This window comes from Scyliorhinus canicula, chromosome 4 (genome assembly GCF_902713615.1).
Source record: "Scyliorhinus canicula chromosome 4, sScyCan1.1, whole genome shotgun sequence".
Taxonomy (NCBI): domain Eukaryota; kingdom Metazoa; phylum Chordata; class Chondrichthyes; order Carcharhiniformes; family Scyliorhinidae; genus Scyliorhinus; species Scyliorhinus canicula.
In genome coordinates this window covers 96136015-96156609 of record NC_052149.1, presented here as the reverse complement: position 1 = coordinate 96156609, position 20595 = coordinate 96136015, and the positions used below count along the sequence as shown (strand labels likewise).

General features: G+C 45.3%; 1 protein-coding gene across 8 annotated transcripts in view; it reads left to right on the top strand.

Moving 5' to 3' along the window:
- Nucleotides 1-20595, top strand: part of crb1 (crumbs cell polarity complex component 1) — a 210470-nt gene that overhangs the window by 46580 nt on the left and 143295 nt on the right. The window contains exon 1 of one of the 8 annotated variants that reach the window (XM_038794866.1): nucleotides 16923-16956. The exons of the other annotated variants lie outside the window; for them this stretch is intronic. Within the exon in view, the coding sequence (XP_038650794.1) occupies nucleotides 16938-16956 (19 nt within the window). The 5' untranslated portion in view covers nucleotides 16923-16937. Of the gene's footprint in view, nucleotides 1-16922; nucleotides 16957-20595 lie in introns of those variants that run through there. 8 annotated transcript variants of the gene reach the window in all.

Genomic DNA, 20595 nt, shown 5'->3' with positions numbered 1-20595 from the left:
GTCTGTAGGGGGCCACGTGTCCTTCTGAAACATGGTGGAGGAATTGAGTGTGGTGTGGGACCCTCCTGTGCCCCAAAGAAATTCAACGGGCTGACCCCGTACTTTTGCTGCAACGACCGGTCGGCCGGACGTATCCCAAAGGGTGTCGCAGACCCAAGTTGGGAAGCCCGAACACCGTCAGTCTGTGCCGTTCATGTCTCCCTGGTCTGAACGGGCGCTAACACTGTGAATAGGCTTCGTCCTATTCCTATTTAGGGTGCCTGTCTGTTGGGCTCTCTGTGCTTTCCGTGGGACATTGCACTCTCGTGCAAAGTGTCCTAATTGACCGCAGTTTTAATACTCTTGCGATTTCTGGGGTGGGCTGTTCCTACCCTCATTTATCCATGCGGGGTTCTGGTGCGCTTTAATTGCATGCATATCTGCATCTGCCTGCTCTTCATCGGGTTTCCTAAATGCGGTTTTATTGTGTACAGATTGCTCCCAAGCGCGGGACAACCTTTGTAAAACCCATTTCTCGTTGTGGGCCTCATCTGAGGGGTCATAATTTGCGCAAGCTCTCTGTCCTGCCTCTGTGGCATGAGAGATCAGGATTCAAGTCCATTTTGCCATGTTATCTGAGGATAAATGGGCGCGGGCTAACTCTCCAAAAACTGCAGTGAAATGAATCTACAAGCGTCCAGCAAACGCTGTGGGGTGCTCTGTCTTCTTTTGCCTGCATCTATTCAGGCCTTCCACCGGGTCTCCTCTGTTATAGCTGATCGCATCAAGGATCGCTGTGTGTATCTCTGCTAGGGTGCCTCCTCCTACATTCTGTGGGTCGGGAAGGGCTGCTACTACTGAAGGATCTAGGCTCAAAACTGTGAGCTTCACCTGCTCTCACTCGTCCAGGCCGTACATAGTGGCCTGCTGTTTAACTTTTGCAAAGAACTGGTGTGGGTCTGAAGTGGGGAGGAACGGTATGATTTTCTCGCACGCGTCCCGTAATTGGGTCACGGTTAAGGGGGTTGTGTAAAGGAAATCCGTGTCTCCTTCTGCTGCGGCTCTGCGGTGTGTGGTTACCGGATTCATGGGGGTGTGTTCTACCTGTTCTGTGGGGGGTTGGGGTGCTCTTTTCTGGGGCTTCTCCTGCGCACATGCTCCATGTACGTACCTATGGGCTGTTTCATTTAATTCCTGCCAATCGGGGACGTTTTCCTCATCTAGTTGGGATCCGAATGTGTTCTGAAAGCCATTCTGGACTGAAAGTAGGGATTGCAATTCTGCAATTTGCTTCCGGCACTTTGCGTGGTCTACCGAGCTCTGCCTTTGTTCCGTTGTGGAAGCATGGAGTGCTCGTAGGGCTGCCTTTAAATCACTGCACTGCTTCTGCAATGCCTTTACCTGCTGTTCTGTTTCTTGTCTTACCAGGACCGCACGTTGTGTGTCCTGGTAGGCCTTGTCGTACTGGGTCTGGAAGCTGCTTAAGTGCGCCAGACAAGACTGGTGTGCCCTCTTGGCATCATCCACCTCTCTGTCTTTTGCTGCCAACTTCCCTTTTAACTCTCTGTTCTCCATCTCTATCTCGCTCACATCTATTTTACTCGTTCTATCTCTCTCCTCTATCTCTCTACGGAGCGTCCTAACGACCTCCTCTGTGCCTCGCAATTGTGCCAGACAGGACATGATTGCCATCGGCTTGCGAGCTTTTCCCAAGCTCTTCTTGTGAATCTCTGTCAGGTTCTCCCACCAAGTATGTCCTATATTCCCGGGACCTGTTCGCTCCAAAAGGGCCATCCTTTCCCTTTGAGGTACTTCCTAATTTCTTCTTCCCAAACGGGACACTGTCCTACTCTGCTGGTCGCTGCGACCACAAATTCCTACGGGTTCATAAGGCGTTCCATTGCCTTCATTGCCATTTTTCCTATTTCTGTGGGTTCTCTTTAAATTTGGAACAGGGGGTAATAAAGCGGTGATGTAAACACGGGTACGGCTTACGCTAATTTCTGGACTACAAAACTCCCGACGGTTTTACGCAACAAAATCTCTCAGGTTTAACTTATATCCCTGTTAGTACTCATGTATTAACACACTTCCGAATTCTGGAGGATTGATCAGTACTGCTTGAACTCTTGTGGTTCTTTCTGTTTCCAATTGGATTTCTAATTCAAATTCTGGGTTCTCTCGGAGTGGGGGGGGGGGGGGGGGGGGGAATTTCTAAGTCGAGTCCCGGCGAAGTCGCAAGTTAATGTTGCTCGTTATGCTTTCCCTTAATTTGCTCTGTTTTAATAACCTTTGCTCTAGAGTCGCCAGGTATCTTTCTGATACCACCACGAGGTTCAAAGCCAAGTACTGATCAATAACTCAATACACCAGTTAGTAAGTTTGAAATCAATACACATTTATTATACACACAGTCAATCACTACTCATGCATAAACTCTATTTACTAAACTACAACTGCTACTAAAAGCCTATACTTAGCTTTGAGTGGCCCACCAGGTCAGAGGAACAATTCCGGTTCTGATTCTGCTGGCTTCGAACTGGTACGGAATAGTAGCTAGGAGCATCTATCTCGTAGCATGCGTTGACTTGATACTTACTTGGTTGATGCAGCTGCTAGGCAGGTCTCTCCTCGCTGAGAGCCAAGGCCAAGAGAGCGAACTGAACTTGGGGGCGCTATCTTATAGTCCCCAGGGGTTTCGCGCCCTTCTGGGCGGACCCCGGACTTGGTCCCAATTAATTGGACCATGTCCCAATCGTTCCTATCGATTTTCTCCAATACCGGAGTTGTTCCCTGATCGTTGGACGGGCCCTAGGTTGTCGTTGGCCTGCCTTTGTGGCAAAGGCCACGATGCGCGCCATCGACGAGTCCCTCCCCTTCCAGGTCGAGAGCGACGCATCAGAAGTAGCTCTGGCGGCCACCCTGAACCAAGCGGGCAGACCCGTGGCCTTCTTCTCCAGAACCCTCCAGGCTTCCGAACTCCGCCACCCCTCGGTGAAAAAGGAAGCCCAGGCCATAGTCAAAGCTGTGCGACATTGGAGGCACTATTTGGCCGGCAGGAAGTTTACCCTCCTCACAGACAAATGGTCAGTAGCCTTCATGTTCGATAATGCACAGAGGGGCAAGATTAAGAATGACAAGATCTTACGGTGGCGGATGGAGTTGTCCACGTACAACTACGATATCTTGTATCGTCCTGGGAAGCTCAATGAGCCGCCTGATGCCCTGTCTCGCGGTACCTGTGCCAGCGCACAGATAGACCGCCTCCGCTCCCTCCACACGGACCTCTGCCATCCAGGGTGTGACCCGTTTCTACCACTTCATAAAGGCCCGCAACCTGCCTTTCTCCATCGAGGAAGTCAGGACTGTCACTAGGGACTGCCACATCTGCGCAGAGTGCAAACCGCACTTCTACCGCCCCGAGCGCGCACATCTGATCAAAGCATCCCGCCCCTTCGAACGTCTCAGCATTGACTTCAAGGGGCCCCTTCCCTCTAGCAACCGCAACATCTACTTCCTGGCGGTAATCGACGAATACTCCCGCTTCCCCTTTGCCATTCCCTGCCCCGACATGACCACATCGACCATCATTAAGGCCCTCCTATCCATCTTCTCCCTGTTCGGCTACCCGGCATACATACATAGCGATCGGGGGTCCTCATTTATGAGCGACGAGCTGCGTCAATTCCTGCTCAACAGGGGCATTGCCTCTAGCAGGACGACCAGCTATAACCCTCGGGGTAACGGACAGGTCGAGCGGGAGAATGGTACCATCTGGAAGACCATACTACTGGCCCTCCGGTCCAGGGATCTCCCGATTTCCCGATGGCAAGAGGTTATCCCCGATGCCCTATATTCTATCCGCTCACTCCTCTGTACCGCAACTAATCAGACACCTCATGAACGTCTTCTTGTTTTCCCCCTGAAGTCGTCCTCCGGATCCCCTCTCCCGATGTGGCTGGCCGCCCCCGGACTCATCTTGCTCTGGAAGCATGTGCGGGTGCACAAGTCCGACCTGTTGGTGGAACAAGTCCAGTTACTCCACGCTAACCTGCAGTATGCGTACGTGGAGTACCCCGACGGTCGGCAGGACACGGTCTCCCTCCGTGACCTGGCACCCGCCGGCGTGCGGCCTCCCCCCTTTCACCACAGACCCCCCCCCTGTTTTTTTCCCCCCAGCGCCCCACCCTGGCCACCCCTTCCCCATCCATGGCGTCTCCACCAGCAGCCCAGGTGACGGAGACTGTTCAAGGACCATCGCTCCCGGACTCCAGGACATCAGCGGAACCACCACCATCGGCGGAACCAATGTCACCAACTCCACTGCGGCGGTCTGCCAGGACGTCACGGGCCACGAAAAGACTGAGCGAGTCTATTTAATTTCTAACAACTCCATGGACCTTGTATGGACAATATGTACTCTTGTTAATTGTCTGGGCCAGTGGGAAGCCAAATTTGTTTCTCCCTTCTCTGGCTGCTACTCATACCATCATTCCTCCACCCCCCTCCCCCCCCCCCCCCAGCTCTCGTTGATACCACCCCCCCCCCCCCCCCCCCGGCTTCTTTCTCCACAAGGGGTGAATGTGATGGTATGATTTGCATAGCTGTCTGCCATTGGTGCAGAACACTGGCTTACAAATTGGCCCTGGTCGGTCATGTGCCTCTCGACCGATTGGTTGAGACCAGTCATGTGACGGCTCCCCGATTGTTCGAGAGGCTGAGTTAACCCCGCCTCAGAGCGAGGTATAAATACCCAGAACGCCCGGCGGTCGGCCATTTACTGTAGTCGACCGCAGCGCTAACTTCTAGCTTATTAAAGCCTAACTTTTGTACAGCAACTCATCTCGCGTTAGATTGATGGTTCATCAGGGCTTTTCACAGTAACTTCATTTGAAGCCTACTTGTGACAATAAGCGATTTTCATTTCATTTAATTTTTTTTTCATTTCTTCATTCCACAATGTAAGCATCTCAAAATGGATGCCCAGTGCAGTTTCACACCCTTTTATCTGATTTGGTGGGCTTTTGTGTGAATGAAGCGCTGCCTGTGGGTCCGTCTCGTTAACTGAGTCATTTGTAGTCTTGAAGTTGCTCCTAATCATAGCCCGGTTTCTTTCTCAAAGCTCAGCCTATCTCACGTCCTGTACTGCTTGCTCAATAACAAGTTTCCGTAGTCGAAGGCCTTGGGAACAATGACAAAGTCTGCAGTGGACTCTTTGACCTCCTGCCTGAGGAAAACATCTGCCACTGGACCCACAGCATAAAGAAATAAATTGACCTGATGCTGCTGCTCTTTATTATACGATCCCGACACCATCCGATAGCTGAGGAAGTGTTACATCCAAACTTTCCAGCTCTGGCCTTTCCATGGATCTTCAAATTTTCTGAGCGGCTGAGGGAACGATAGGATTGCTCACGTAGTGGCATGGCCACCATGTTCCAATTTTAATCCTCTTTCCATCAAGTTGTAAGTACGAGCTTCTGGCAAGTTCTTCCTGACTCTCTGGCATGGTTTGATCGATAACACCAATGTACTTCTTTACATCAATGATTGCTGCCACCATGTTCTGAGATGGTCCTTCATATCTGTGGACTCTAGGTGTGGTTCCTGGTTACTGGCCAAACTGTAGACATATTCTGGTATGTGCTAAGCACTTGTTTATTAATACTACATCTAAACAGGTTACAGAATATTCATGTTGCATCTGAACATGCTGCTCCAACCTCTTTCTCTCGTCTAATGCGAGTGATACATCATTATCTACACCATGTATTTGCATATCCAATCTGTGAACACAAAGTTTCGTGGAATATTTTCATAAATTTCTCTTTAATTAACTTAAGTGTTTACTGCAAGGGGATTAGAGCGCAGGAATATAAATCCTTCTATAATTGTGAAGAGCTTTGGTGAGGCTACAAGTGGAATATTGTGCGCAGTTTGATCTTACTTTTCAATGAAGGATATTTGTGTTTCAACATGGTCATATAGATTTGCACACCAGATAAATATATGTAATATAACTAAGAAACTTATAAGTATAGTAGTTATCTTCTATCACCACTTTAGCTAATTTATTAAAAATAACCTTTTATATGCTGTTAATCATTAGTTAATGTTCCTTGAGATGATATTAAAATACTGTTTTAATAATAAGTAGATAGTATCTTTAATAGTTAAAATTCTGCGGAATATTTTCATAAGTTTCTCTTTAATTAATTTGAACAAGTCCTCAGCGTTACTGTTCTGTCTCATCTTTTCATATATATTCTAAATTTAATACATTTCATGAGTGGCTTCAGACTAACTTCAAGATTATTGTTTAAAAAAAAACACTAACCTGCAGAAAGAATACATCAACGTTTATTTTCTCACAATTTATGTTGTTTCATCATGTACCTTCAGTATGAGTGATTTTAATTCATAGGATGAATTGTTTTACTCATTCTCCCTGCGGACTGTATTCATGTAGGTCCTTAGAAATGTTCTTCTGTATAGAAGATGGCTTTTTATAGCTTAAGCAGTATGAGAATTACTTGAGCCTATCATGCAGCTTTGCGACTACTAAGAAATCAGATATTGTTTCCCATCGCAAAGCATGACACAAGTGGTTCACCAGCCAAGAATATTTAACTGACTCGACATGGTATTTAAGGTAGCATTTGGATATCGGTTTTATGAAATCTGAATGCAGTAAAAACTACTACATAAGCATAAATTTCTTCCTAATTGGTCTGACAGTGGTGCTCTGAATGAATTCCATTTCCTCTTCCAGAAAGAATAAAACAGGACAAATTCAGCAAAATGTGAAGCAGATCATTATGTGGGACAGTTTCCATTTGGGGGGGTGGATCTGTTGGCGATTTGTGACAGGAGGGGGAATTTTTAGCCATAATAACAATTGAGTGGCAGAATGTACGATTGACACACTTCAGGAGTGAATGACCTGTTCTAAGGTTCAGGTTAAAGTCTGTCACTAGAACGATACAGGTTACATGCACTCCATGGATGCGATTCAGCAGACAGTCATTAAAGTCTGCTGAACGTGTGTAGAGTGGAGTGTTTCTCAGTGGCCGTAGTGCCATGAAACATCCCTCTATCCAACGGGACTTTGCTGTTATTTTGGATTCGGGGAGTTTCTTCTGTCGAGGCCACATTTGGAGGGATTTCCTGCTGGCGAGCTGAAGCCTCCACGTTTCTGACACCCCCACCCCCACCAAACCTTTGGGAGGCCCCCAGGGTGGCACAGTCAGGGTTCCAGGCTAGTAATGTCAAGGTGCCAGGGAGTACCAGGATGGCAGCCTGCTCTGCTTCAACCGCCCACACCGGCATCTAGGTAATCAAATGAGCAATTGGGCAAAATGAGCTCTTGGGGCTAAAAGGATCAAGGGATATGGGGGGAAGATAGGATCAGTGTATTGAACTTAATGATCAGCCATGATCATAATGAATTGCAGAGCAGCCTTGATAGGCCAAATGACCTCCTCCTCTTCGACCTTCTATCAATGCTTCTATGACTCATATGAGGTTTCGCTCCTGTAGCGTTTCACCCCAAGTGCCTGGATCTGCACCAGGCACCATGGGGCGCACACCTTCGGGTTTCCAGTCGGCGTGGGGTGGCCATAGTGATAAATCCCATTGGTAGGTGGCGGGAACGGGGCATCCTGCTGCCGGCGAGGGCACACCACCCAGGAAAATGTGGCTGGTGGACCGGGAATCCCGCCCCATGTCTCTGGAGGTAAATTGTAATTTTAAAGGTCCTTTCTGTTCAAGTGATCAATTATTTTGTTTTTGGGAATCCATGTATTAGCTTTGCAGTCTATCATACTGAAGCACCATATACATCCATAGATTAAACTTTTGTCTCATTCACACTACACAATTCAAGTTCAAGATGCATGGTACAAGTCAAATTTAAGGTAAACAGATGGTGTAGCATACAGGGCTTATTTTGGTAAATACATTTGTTTCTGGTAATTTCTTTGGTGAATTAACCCAACATGAGTTATCGTATGAAATGTCAATGATTAAAAATGGTCATTCAATCTATCAATGAATCGTCTTGAATCCTGTGCTCAAGGTGTATTAGTGTCTAGTGCCCACCTCTTTAAACCACTGTGTACATAAGCGAATAAAAAATGTTTCAAACCATAGTCGAACTCATTGTACCAATTTTTGTTTCAATATATTTACTCTGGTTCAATCTGACCTTCAACGCATAAAGGTGAGGAAAGCTAAAAAAGTAAAAGAAAAATGTTGCAGATACGGGAAATATGAAATAAAAAAGAACGTGCCTGAAATACTTAGCAGGCCTGGTAGCATTTGAGTGAGAAACAGAGTAATGGGTTGGAGATTTGCTCCCAGGGTGGGGAGCGTGAGTTGGGAATTTTCTGGCTCACCACACCCACCTCATAGAACAACTGTCCCATCAGTTCCTATTTGGTCACTTCACTCGTTTCCTTAAATTTTATACCCTCCATCCCTCAAACACCATCATTCCCTATTCATTCATTGTGCCACCTTAATCCTGTGCCACCTTAATGCCAACCCATGCTCCCCACCCTCTTATACCCCCATACCAACTCATGACAATCTGCCCTCCTTTGCCCTTACATCCTCTATGCCAACTCACCCAATTTCCAAAATGGGTGGAACTGAGTAGCCTGACGTTAAATAAAGTAGACATCTAAATGTCTGTTAAAGCCTTCACTATATTAAAAAACACTTCTATTCATGAATGTCCATTCAAACTTTAAAAAATTCCTCAAATAGTTAATCTCTTTAACAAAAAACAAATGGACTTGTATTCATAACCACTTATCAAAACCAACAAATCTTTTAATAACCTTTTTGAGCTGTAAATCAAACTGTGAACTTGGGAACACCTGCAGTGATAATTGTAGGTTGTGGAAAGCAGTCAACCATCAATAATGATATTTTAATAGCTTTTGAAGTTTGTCAACTAACAATATTTGTTTTTTTTTTATAAATGTATTTTATTATAAACATGTATCAAAACAGGTTACAGTGAATAAACGCCCTGGGAAACATACTTCCCAATAATCAACTATACAGTCTGCACAGATTTTTCCCCATTTTCACCCTATCCCCCCTCCCTTCCCATGCGATGAACAGCCCCTCAAACATGGCCACAACTATCCACCACCTTTCCTCAAACCCCATTGAAGAACCCCTTAACTCATACTTTTTCTTCTCTAACCGCAGTAGGTTGTACAGATTACCCAACCTAGCTGCTACCCCCAGTGGCAGTGCCGACCGTCACTCCAGCAAAATTCACTGCCGTGCAATCAGAGAGGCAAAGCCCATGACATCGATCTTCTTCATCCCCATGTGCTCCGGCTTCTCTGAAACCCCCAAATATCGGCACTAAAGGGTCCGGGCCCACCTTCTCCTCCACTATCCTGCCTAAGACCGCGAACACTCCCGCCCAGAATCTTCCCAATTTTTTGCAACCCCAAAACATGTGCGTGTGATTTGCTGGCCCCCTCCCACGCCTCTCACACTCATCTGCTACCCCCCGAAAGAACCCACTCATTCTTGCCCGAGTCCATTCAACCCTAAAATTCCCCCTCAACTAATTCCATGGGCTGGATTCCCTGCTGGCGGGATGATCCATTTTGCCGGAAGCCTGGGGCTTTCCCGACGGCATGGGGCTGCCCCACAATGGGAAACCCCATTGACTAGCCGACGTAACAGAGCATCCCACCGGCGGGGTAAAACAGAAATGTGGCACGGCGGGGCGGAGAATCCAGCCCCGTATGTTCACCGTGGACTGCACCACCAGGCCATCTGAATACCTACCCGGAGCTGCCGTCACCATAGCCCTCAAACCAAACCACTTATAAGATTCCTCCTCCATCCTAACCCACTCTACCCCTTCTCCTTCCCACCACATTCGCCGCCCAATAATAATGAAGCAAGTTCAGCAATGCCAACCTCCCCTGCTGCATCTACCTCTGTACCAGAGACCTCCCCACCCTCGACACAGATGTTATGCCCCCTTTATGAACATTTTTACATCTCCATAAATTTGTGGTTCCAACACTGCAGGTTTAGACCCTTGTTACAGTGAAAATGGGTTTGGTGTGAACTTAGCACTGAGTTCACATAGCCTGCTAAGTTTGGGTTTCCCCATGTTTGAGCCACACCCTGTCCCCATTCCCCTACTTATAACATTATAGGGGTATTTTGGAAGTGGGGGGCAGATCCAAGTCCTATCTGCTATTTTAGAGGTTCATAGAGCCTCCGTGGCTCTGCAAAGACCTGACCTAACATGACCTGAAGAAGAGGCAGGTTTGGCTGAAAACGTTAACCCTGTCTCCCTCTCCACAGATGCAGCCCACTACTGAGTACTTCCAGCAGGATCTGTTTTAATTTAGAAGAGGTGCTAAATTAGCTTCGAGAAAAATACCTGGGTGATCTATCCAGATAAATACAAACAGCAAGTCAGTTTGAATGCAACTGGTGTTTCAAAAACATTTGTATTGTATGCTCAATAGATCTCACAAAGAGGTTCTGAGTCCTGTGTGGTTGGACATTAAAGCTGAAATTTTCCAGCCCCTCACGCTGGCAGAATCATCTGGTCCTGCCGTTATGAACGGGGAATTCAGTGGTTCACCAACCGTGCTGCAGGGGAGCCCCCAGTGGGTGGGTTGGAAAATTCCAGCCAAAATGTTCACTGATAACATGCAAGTATGAAGACATATATAGGATATAGCCCAAGCTCCGAGCTAACTCCATGCTTGCTACTACACAGGTTTCTGTTCAGTCCTCCACTGACTCGCATCTCAGGTCATGTATCTCTTTAAACCACACTGTGGGTGGTACAGTTTCCCAGTCCCACGTTAACCCTTGCTGTGCCAGATACACCTACACTACACACATAAATCAGAATAACTGGTGAAATTTAAGTGGGTGAATCTGATCATTGAACTGAGTTATCAGCAGGTGGTTGAAGCAAGGATAAGATAAAGTGGACTAGCCACTGTTTATTTTTAGGAAAGAAATACAATGTGGAAAAACAGTTTCCTTGGAAAGACTAGCTTAGTAATGGATAATAATTTGAGTACTCAAGAACCTCGTTGAAAGACTTTCTACATACAGTACAGCTATTATATAAATCAGGCCAATTACTTGCTTGTGTATTTAATATTTTTGGCATTTCAAATATGAAAAAAAGTTTCATATTATAAATGAAAAATACAGGGCAGCACGGTGGTGCAGTGGGTTAGCCCTGCAGCCTCACGGTGCTGAGGACCCGGGTTCGATCCCAGCTCTGGGTCACTGTCCGTGTGGAGTTTGCACATTCTCCCCGTGTTTGTGTGGGTTTCACCCCCACAACCCAAAGATGTGCAAGGTAGGTGGATTGGCCATGCTAAATTGCCCCTTAATTGGAAAAAATGAATTGGGTACTCTATATTTTAAAAAAAAAATGAAAAATACTAGGTCTGAGTTGTTGCTCAGGTGAAGAACTTGAGAGTAAGGGAAGGAAAGCCCAAAACAACAGTTATGCTTATCATACCAGGCCTGCACAACTGATTCCAGCTGTCAGCTGGGCTATGTGATACCATTTTAGAAGCTCCTTAGCCCACATTAATCACCCAAAGAAACCTTTTAGGAAAATCTGAGTTCTATGGTCAGATGGTTGGCACACCATTATTTTTAAGGTCTCTTGCCATTGTTATTCTGCTTGATGGCTAATATATCACTTGTTATGTAAAAATATATTGTGCATTGTGGCAGGGACGATATTAAAACAGAAAGAAACAAATGATCTATTATCTCATCACTTCAGCTTCTTTTTCCTTTTTGTCCCTTTTTAGTACTGTCCATTTTAATTTATGCCTGTCCTTTTCCTCCAATTTCTCAATGGCTTTGTTCTGCTTTCCTTTCATTTAACCAGGCATGTTTGCACCTGTGCTCCCTCTTCTCTCAGTTTAACTATGCATGCTATCTTTTCCTGACTATCCAAGAACTAAAATCAAAGAACAGTTCAAGAAAAATAGACTTTCACTAATGACAGGAGAAAGTGGGGAAAATCCAGAAAGTTGCAGACTGAAATCCAGGGAAAATAAATGCAGAATATTCTTAACAAAAAATGAGACTCCCACTTTCCAGCACTCGGCCCATAGCCATCTATGCTATGGCCTTTAAAGTGCTCATCTAAATGCTTCTTAAATGTTGTGAGGATCTCTGGCTCCACCACCCTTGTAAGGTAACGGGTTCCAAGCTTCCATCACCCTCTGGGTAACAAAGTTTTTCATCACATCCCCTCTAAACCTCTTACCCCTTACCGTAAATCTATGCCCCCTGGTCATTGGTCCCTCCACCAAGGGAATACATTTCTTCCTGTCTGCTCTATCTATGCCCCTCATAATTGTATATCTGAAACCTTCCCCCCTCAGTTTCCTCTCGAAGGAAAACAACCCCTGTCTTTCCAATCTCTCTTCATAACTAAAACTCTTCAATCCTGGTAACATCCTGATAAATCTTCCCTTCACCCTTTACCGTGCTCTCACATCCCTCATAGAATGTGGATTCCAGAACTGCACACAATACTCTAGCTGTAACCTAATCAACATTTTATACAGTTCCAGCATAACCTCCCTGCTCTTAAACTCTATGCCTTGGCTAACAATGGCAAGTATACCATATGCCTTCTTAACAATGCTTAACCTGCTCTTCTGCCTTAAGGGACTGGTGTACATGCAGACCAAGGTCCCTCTGATCCTCGGTGCTTCCCAGGATCCTGCTGTTTATCATGCATTCCTTGTCTTGGTTGTTCTGGTCAAATGCATCACCTCACGCTTATCCGGATTGAATTCCATTTGCCACTGATCAGTCCATCTGACCAGCTTGTCTATATCCTCCTGTAATTGAAGGCTATCCTCGCTATTTACCACCCCACCAATTTTCGTATCATCTGCAAACTTACTGATTAACCCTCCTACATTATATCTAAATCATTTATATAAATCACAAACAGCAAGGGCTCCAACACTGATCCCTGCAGGACCCCACTGAACACAGACTTGCAGTCAGAAAAAGACCCCTCTACCATTACCCTCTGCTTCTTGCCACTTAGCCATTTTTGGATCCAATTTGCCAAATTTCCTTGAATCACATGGGGTCTTACCTTCGCTATCCATCTCCCATGTGGAACCTTATCAAAAGTCTTGCTGAAGTCCAAGTAGACTACATCAAATGCATTTCCTTCATCTACACACCTGGTCGCCTCTTCGAAAAATTCAATCAAGTTGCTCAGATATGACCTCCCCTTAACAACATGTTGACTGTTCTTGATTAATCCGTGCCTCTCCAAATGCAGATTAATTCTGCCTCAGAATTGCTTCCAATAGTTTCCCCACCACTGAGGTTAGACTGTCTGGCGTGTAGTTTCCTGGTTCATCCCTTCCATCCTTCTTGAATAATGGCACCACATTGGCTATCGTCCAGTTCTCTTGCAGATTTCCCGTGGCCACAGAGGGATTGAAAATAATTGCCAGCGTCCCTGCTACTCCCCCCTTTCTTCACTCAACATCCTGGGATACATTTCATCTGGCCCTGGAGATCAGTATACTTTTAAGCCTGCCAGACCACTCAGAACCTCCTCTTAAACTTATTAATTTTATTACAGTCCTTCTCCCTGATTTCTATACCCACAGTGTTCCAAACAAGTTAACAGGGGAGAGTACACACCCTCTTTATTTCTTCCTCCTCTCTGGTGGCTGAGCCTGTGCTGTATGTTTTTTGTTAATGCATTGGACCTGTGCAATGCTGGCTTGGCCAGCATTTATTGCCCATCTCTAATTTCTCTTGAGAAGGTGGTGGTGAGCTGCCTTCTTCAACTGCTGCAGTCCTTGAGGTTTAGGTAAAACCTATAGTGCTGTTAGGGAAGGGGTTCCAGGCTTTTGACTCAGCGACAGTGAAGGAACGGTGATATATTTCCAAGTCAGGATGTAGATTGGAGGGGAACTTGCAGGTGGTGGCATTCCCATATATCTGCTGCTCTTGTCCATCTAGCTGGTAGTGGTCATGGGTTTAGATGGTGCTGTCTAAGGAAATCTGGTGAGTTCCTGCAGTGCGCACATAGTAGATGGTACACACGGCTGCCACTATTCATTGGTGGTGGAGGTAGGAGGGAGTGGATATTTGTGGATGGGGTATCAATCAAATGGGTAGCCTTACCCTGAATGAAATCAAGCTTCTTGAGTGTTGTTGGAGCTGTACTCATCCAGGCAAGTGGAGAGCATTCCATCACACTCCTGACTTGTACCTTGTAGACTGGGGAAGGCTTTGGGGAGTCAGGAGGTGAATTATTTACTGCAGGATTCCTAGCCTCTGACCTGCTCCTGTAGCTATAGTAGTTATATGGCTAGTCCAGTTTAATTTCCGATCAATGGTAAACCCCATTGGACGTTGATTGTGGGGGATTCAGCGATGATAATGCCCTTGAATATCAAGGACGATGGTTAGATTTTCTCTTGTTGGAGATGGTCATTGCCTGTCACTTGTCTGGCATGAATGTAACTTGTCATCCCAAGCCTGAATATTGTCCAGGTCTTGCTACATTTGGACATGGACTGTTTCAGTATCTGAGGAGTGACGAATGGTACTGAACATTGTGCAGTCATCCGCAAACATCCCCAGTTCTGATCTTATGGTGAAGGAAAGGTCATTGATGAAGTAACTGAATATGTTTGGGCTTTGTACATCTATCTGAGTGGGCTCAGAATAGCAATTGGCCTAATAAAGTTAGGGTACATAAGAATAATTGAAAGTATCCTGTATAAAACTTAAATAAGCATTGCACCAAAATTAGAATAAACGTTTGCCATTTTTTAACCTTACTTGCATGCATAAACAAGAGATAGAGCAAAGCTTAAATGCAGCAGGCTACATTTTCTTCTGAGTTCTTAAAATCCAGACTTGTACTTGTATCATATTTCTTGCTGCTCCAATGCTTCTACTTGCTAGCTATTTTATTAATAATTGAATTTCATAACTTTTTTATGATTAAAATTCATAGCTTTTTTAAAAACTTTGGGATAAAAGTGTTATGGATGTCTTGATAAGTAAAGCTAACATTAAAATAGTCTGAATGCTGTTTGTTGCAAAAATCTGTCAGAATATTAGGAAGTATTGACCTTGACAAGTGGCATGATAGCACACTGGTTAGCACTGTGGCATCACAGCTCCAGGGTCCAAGGTTCGTTTCCCGGCTTGGGTCACTATCTGTGCGGAGCCTGCACGCTCTCCCAATGTCTGCGTGGGTTTCCTCCGGGTGCTCTGGTTTCTTCCCACAGTCCAAAGAGGTGCAGGTGAGGTGGATTGGCCATGACCAAAAAGGTTAGGTGGGGTTACTGAGTTACGGGGATAGAGTGGAGGTGTGGGCTTGAGTAGGTTGCTCTTTCTAAGGGCTGGTGCAGACTCGATGGGCCGAATGGCCTCCTGCACTGTAAATTCTATGATTCAATGACTCCCAGTCACACTACTTGTAGCACGGTTGAATGGACACTGCAATTATATTATAAGGTGCTGGCTGTGATTGGCTAATACCCCTCATGACTCAGTGTTACAAAGTTATTTTCATTGTGTATTTTATGTTTGCCCTATTATGTATTTTCTTTTCATGAACGGAATGATCTGCCTGAGCTGCACGCAGAACAGTACCTTTCAGTGTACCTTGGTACATGTGACAATAAACCAAACCAAATGATTCATGTCCCATTCCAGAGACGTGACCACAAAACCTAAGCTAACTCTCCAGTGCAGTACTAAAGGAGTGTTGCACTGTCAGAGGAGTTATATTTTGGACAGACCCTGTCTACACACTCAGGTGGATGTAAAAGATCCCATTGTATTATTTTAAATAATAAGATTGGAATGCTCCTTGGTGACCTGGCCAATATCCCTCCTTCAATTAATAACACTAAAATAGATTGACTAGTCATTATCTCATTGCTATGGGAATTTACTGTTCTTAAACCAGCTGCCACACTTCCTGCATTACAATGTTGACTGCATGGCAAAAGTATTTCATGAGTCGAAAAGCGCTTTTGCAGTATCCCAAGGTAGTGAAAGGCGCTATATGAATGCAAGTTTTTTAAAAAATGCAATCTAAGTCCTGGGTTGTCGAAATACATAGAAGCCAGATGTCGATTTTGGGGTGAAGAGAAATTAGATTCCTTCTAGGTAGTAGTCTCACTGCCCTTTGTTTCAGACAGTTCCATCTCTCCAACATCAATTGACCGCCAAGAAGTTCAGTGTTAATGTAAGCTCAAACTGCTCTGCACCATAGCTAAATTTGATATTAAGAATACACTGTTGAACAAGGTTTGTGAGATCATGGTACTTTGTGCAACAATGCACAGAATCAGCATCCGATGCAGGATAATTTCCAACAGGTACAAAGCCCTATTTTAAAAGCACCCAGGCATTCTGATAGCTTTCCTGCAATCTTTAGCAATAGACTTTCGATTTAACATTCAGAGAAACATCCTCTCCCATCCTCCTTGCTTGACGTCAAGTAACTGGGATTTTTGTTTCGATGTAATGCCTGTGGATGGACAGTTATCTCAGCTGACAGTCTTCTGGTTTTCAAAGAAAGCCAACAAATAAATCCATCATGGAAGTGACACTTGGAAATGATTTGAGCATCTACTAATTATTTCCCTATGCTAGATTTTTGTCAAGAATAATTTGACAAAGTCCCAAATTCAACATTTAATTGTGTTTTTCTCCAGGATTATCTGACATGTCAGATTAGTTTTATTTAATTCAACGTGAAATAATCCATCTGAGAAAAATTCAGCCCGACAAGCAACCGGGATTTTCTTCCCCTTTGTTAGTACAATAAGAGGATTAATCAAATTCAGAATAACAAGTGCGGCAACCTGAATGCGGCCCTGCAACTCAAACTCTAACATGGATTATACAAAATGGTACAGCAGAATGACGGTAAATTTTATTCTGTGATCAGAACTAAAGAAAACAAGATATATGCAGAGCAAGAGTGTGAACAGTGTAGAAGCTGAATATCCCACGATAACACAAGGGCACAGTCACTTCACAAAGGGCTTGCTGTGATCTGGCACTGGTCCAGCTCATTATTTTTGAGTTTCAAGAGAGATTTCAATCTCCAATTCAAGTTAAATGCAATACACAGAGCACTCCTCCAATCTTCAGTTCTCATCATGGGGTCATTTATTTTAACCATCACGTCAGCATAGTGAAAATCGGCATTAGACAGTTTATTTATCACGGCCTGCAAGATCTATTTCTTTCAAATCAGTTAAAAGACAATATTCTTTCACTGTGTTGAGCGAATTGAATAAGTTGAAAGTTTGTTTAAACCTCTATTTGCAACAATACTTCATTCCATTTTGTGTAAACTTCAAAAGGAAACTAAGCGATATCCAACTTCTGTTTCGTACTTTAATATCTGCCTTTTCTGGCACTAATTACTTATCATCTACATGCAAAAAACAAACTTTTAAGTGAATGTTTTCCACAATTTAATAATAATAATCTTTATTGTTACATTAACACTGCAAATGAGGTTAATGTGAAAAGCCCCTAGTCGCCACACTACGGTGTCTGTTCGGTTACAGAGAGGGAGAATTTAGAATGTCCAATTCACCTAACAGCACGTCTTTCGGGGCTTGTGACAGGTAAACCGGAGCACCCGGAGGAAACCCACGCAGGCACTGGGAAAACGTGCAGACTCCACACAGACATGACCCCATTGGGAATCGAATCTGGGATCCTGGAGCTGTGAAGCAACAGTGATTTGTTCAGACTACTCAATCTTTTACACGGGTAATGTTGCTATAAATACAGAGCAATGTTATCAGGAGGATTACATGGTCCCTGCTCAACAGTATCAGGACATTGGAAATTCTTTGGATTTTTTTTTTTGTTCGTTCATGGGATGTGGGTGCTGCTGGCTGGGTCAGTATTTATTGTCCATCCGTGAGGGCACTTAGGAGTCAACCACATTGCTGAGGGTCTGGAGTCACATGTTGGCCAGACCAGGTAGGGACGACAGATTTCCTTCCTGAAAGGACATTAGTGAACCAGATGGGTTTTTACGACAATCAACAATGGTTGTAGAACATAGAACATAGAACAGTACAGAACAGGCCCTTCGGCCCTCAATGTTGTGCCGAGCCATGATCACCCTACTCAAACCCACGTATCCACCCTATACCCGTAACCCAACAACTCCCCTTAACCTTACTTTTATTAGGACACTACGGGCAATTTAGCATGGCCAATCCACCTAACCCGCACATCTTTGGACTGTGGGAGGAAACCGGAGCACCCAGAGGAAACCCACGCACACAGAGGGAGGACGTGCAGACTCCACACAGACAGTGACCCAGCCGGGAATCGAACCTGGGACCCTGGAGCTGTGAAGCATTTATGCTAACCACCATGCTACCCTGCTGCCTTTGTCTTTAGACTTTTAATTGCAGAGTTTTATTGAATTCAAATTCCACCAACTGCCCTGATGGGATTCGAATCTGGGTCCCCAGAGCATTACCCTGGGACTCTGGATTACTAATCTAGTGACAATTCCACTACGCCACTGCCTTCCTATGTAGTTGTCTGTGATGAACAGTCGACTGTCAACCAGAGAGGGGCACTTGATGAAAAGATTTGAAAACTCCCAAATTTTGTCTTGATCAGTGTCGCTGAGTTGCATTTGCAGAAGCAAAGGCAGGATTCTGAGTGTTGTGTTCTGTGATATAACCATTGTAATGATGTACACTGAAAATATAGTTGTTTAACTATAAAAATGATGTATTCACAAGCACATGGAAAAGATAACCACTGAACTCTAATATAGACAATGGCTACATCGGGGCTTGACACCACTGATGCTTTGCCCATCGAAGGGGCTACAAGCGCAGATGATGATGACTGAAGCACCTGAGGAGTGACCCCCTCAACATCATTTCTCACCACCTCAACACTCTCATGGTGGGCTAGAGGAGGTGACCAGCTGGGGTGGCAGTTGGCATTCGCTTCATGGCTGTGCCATTCAGCCACTGACTGTCAATGTTGCTGAATGTGCCATGCATCCTCTGCACATCTGTATGCTGCTTATACACCCACTCTAAATGGTGCCACAAATGGCTTTCCACGAGTAGCCACTCTCGCAGTGGAGCTTATATGCTCAAAGCACGGAGTCATTGTAGAGCAAGCGATGAATGGAGAGCTCGATTCTCATCCCATAACTCTGCAGTGTTTTGGATAACTTGTGCATTTCACTTCTCACACCCCTTCTCAAGAAAAGCTGCCTGGTTTGTGGTGTGCAAGGCTCAGCATTGGCACCTTGCTGACCAGGGCTACGCTTGTCCTCCGAGGGGGAGCGACCATAGCTGAATCCGCCTCCCCCAAAACCTTCACGGTTGAGCTGCCATAATCATAATAATCTTTATTATTGTCACAAGTCGGCTTACTTCAACACTTCAATTAACTTACTGTGAAAACCCCCGAGTTGTCACACTACGCCGTCTGTTCAGGTATACTGAGGGACAATTCAAAGAACAGTACAGCACATGAACAGGCCATTCGGCCCTCCAAGCCTGTACCGGTCATGATACCAATCTTTGCCAAAACCCTCAGCACTTCCTTGTGCCGTATCCCTCTATGCCCGTCCTGTCCATGTGTTTGTCAAGATGCCTTTTGAACGCAGTTAATGTATCTGCTTCCACAACCTCGCCTGGCAACGTGTTCCAGGCACTCACCACCTTCTGAGTAAAAAACCTGCCTCGCATGTCTCCTCTAAACTCTGCCCCATGGACCTTTGGCCCCCGGTGATTGACCCCTACACTCTGGGAAAGAGTGCCTGCCCATCCGTTCTATCCATGCCTCACATAATCCTGCAGACCTCAAGCAGGTCACCCCTCAACCTCTGTCTTTCTAATGAAAACAGTCCAAGTCTATTCAGCCTCTCCACGTAGCTAACACCCTCCAGAACAGGTAACATCCTGGTAAACCTCCTCTGCACTCTCTCCAAAGCGTCCATATCCTTCTGGTTGTGTGGCGGCCAGAATTATGCGCAATATTACAAGTGCGGCCTTACCAAGGTTCTATACAACTGTAGAATGGCTTGCCAGTTTTTATACACGATGCCCCATCCAATGAAGGCAAGCGTTCCGTATGCTATCTTGTCCACTTGCGTTGCCACCTTCAAAGACCTGTGGACCTGCATGCCCAGATCTCTTTCTACATTCCTAAGAGTTTTGCCATTTACGGTATATTTATGTTAGACCTACCAAAATGCATTATCTCACATTTGTCCGGATTAAACGCCATTTGCCATTTCTCTTCCCAAGTCTCCAACCTATCTGTGTCCTGCTCTATCTTCTGATAATCCTCAACACTATCTGCCACTCCACCAACCTTGGTGTCATCTGCGAACTTACTAATCAGACCGGCTACATTTTCCTCCAAATCGTTTATGTATACTACAAACCACAGAGGCCCCAGCACGGGTGGCACCCGTGGGGCACTCGTGGTTTATGGGGACGGGGTTAGCGGTGCCGGCGGGCTGATCAGAGTGGCCAGGAGCGGGGCCATAGAGGC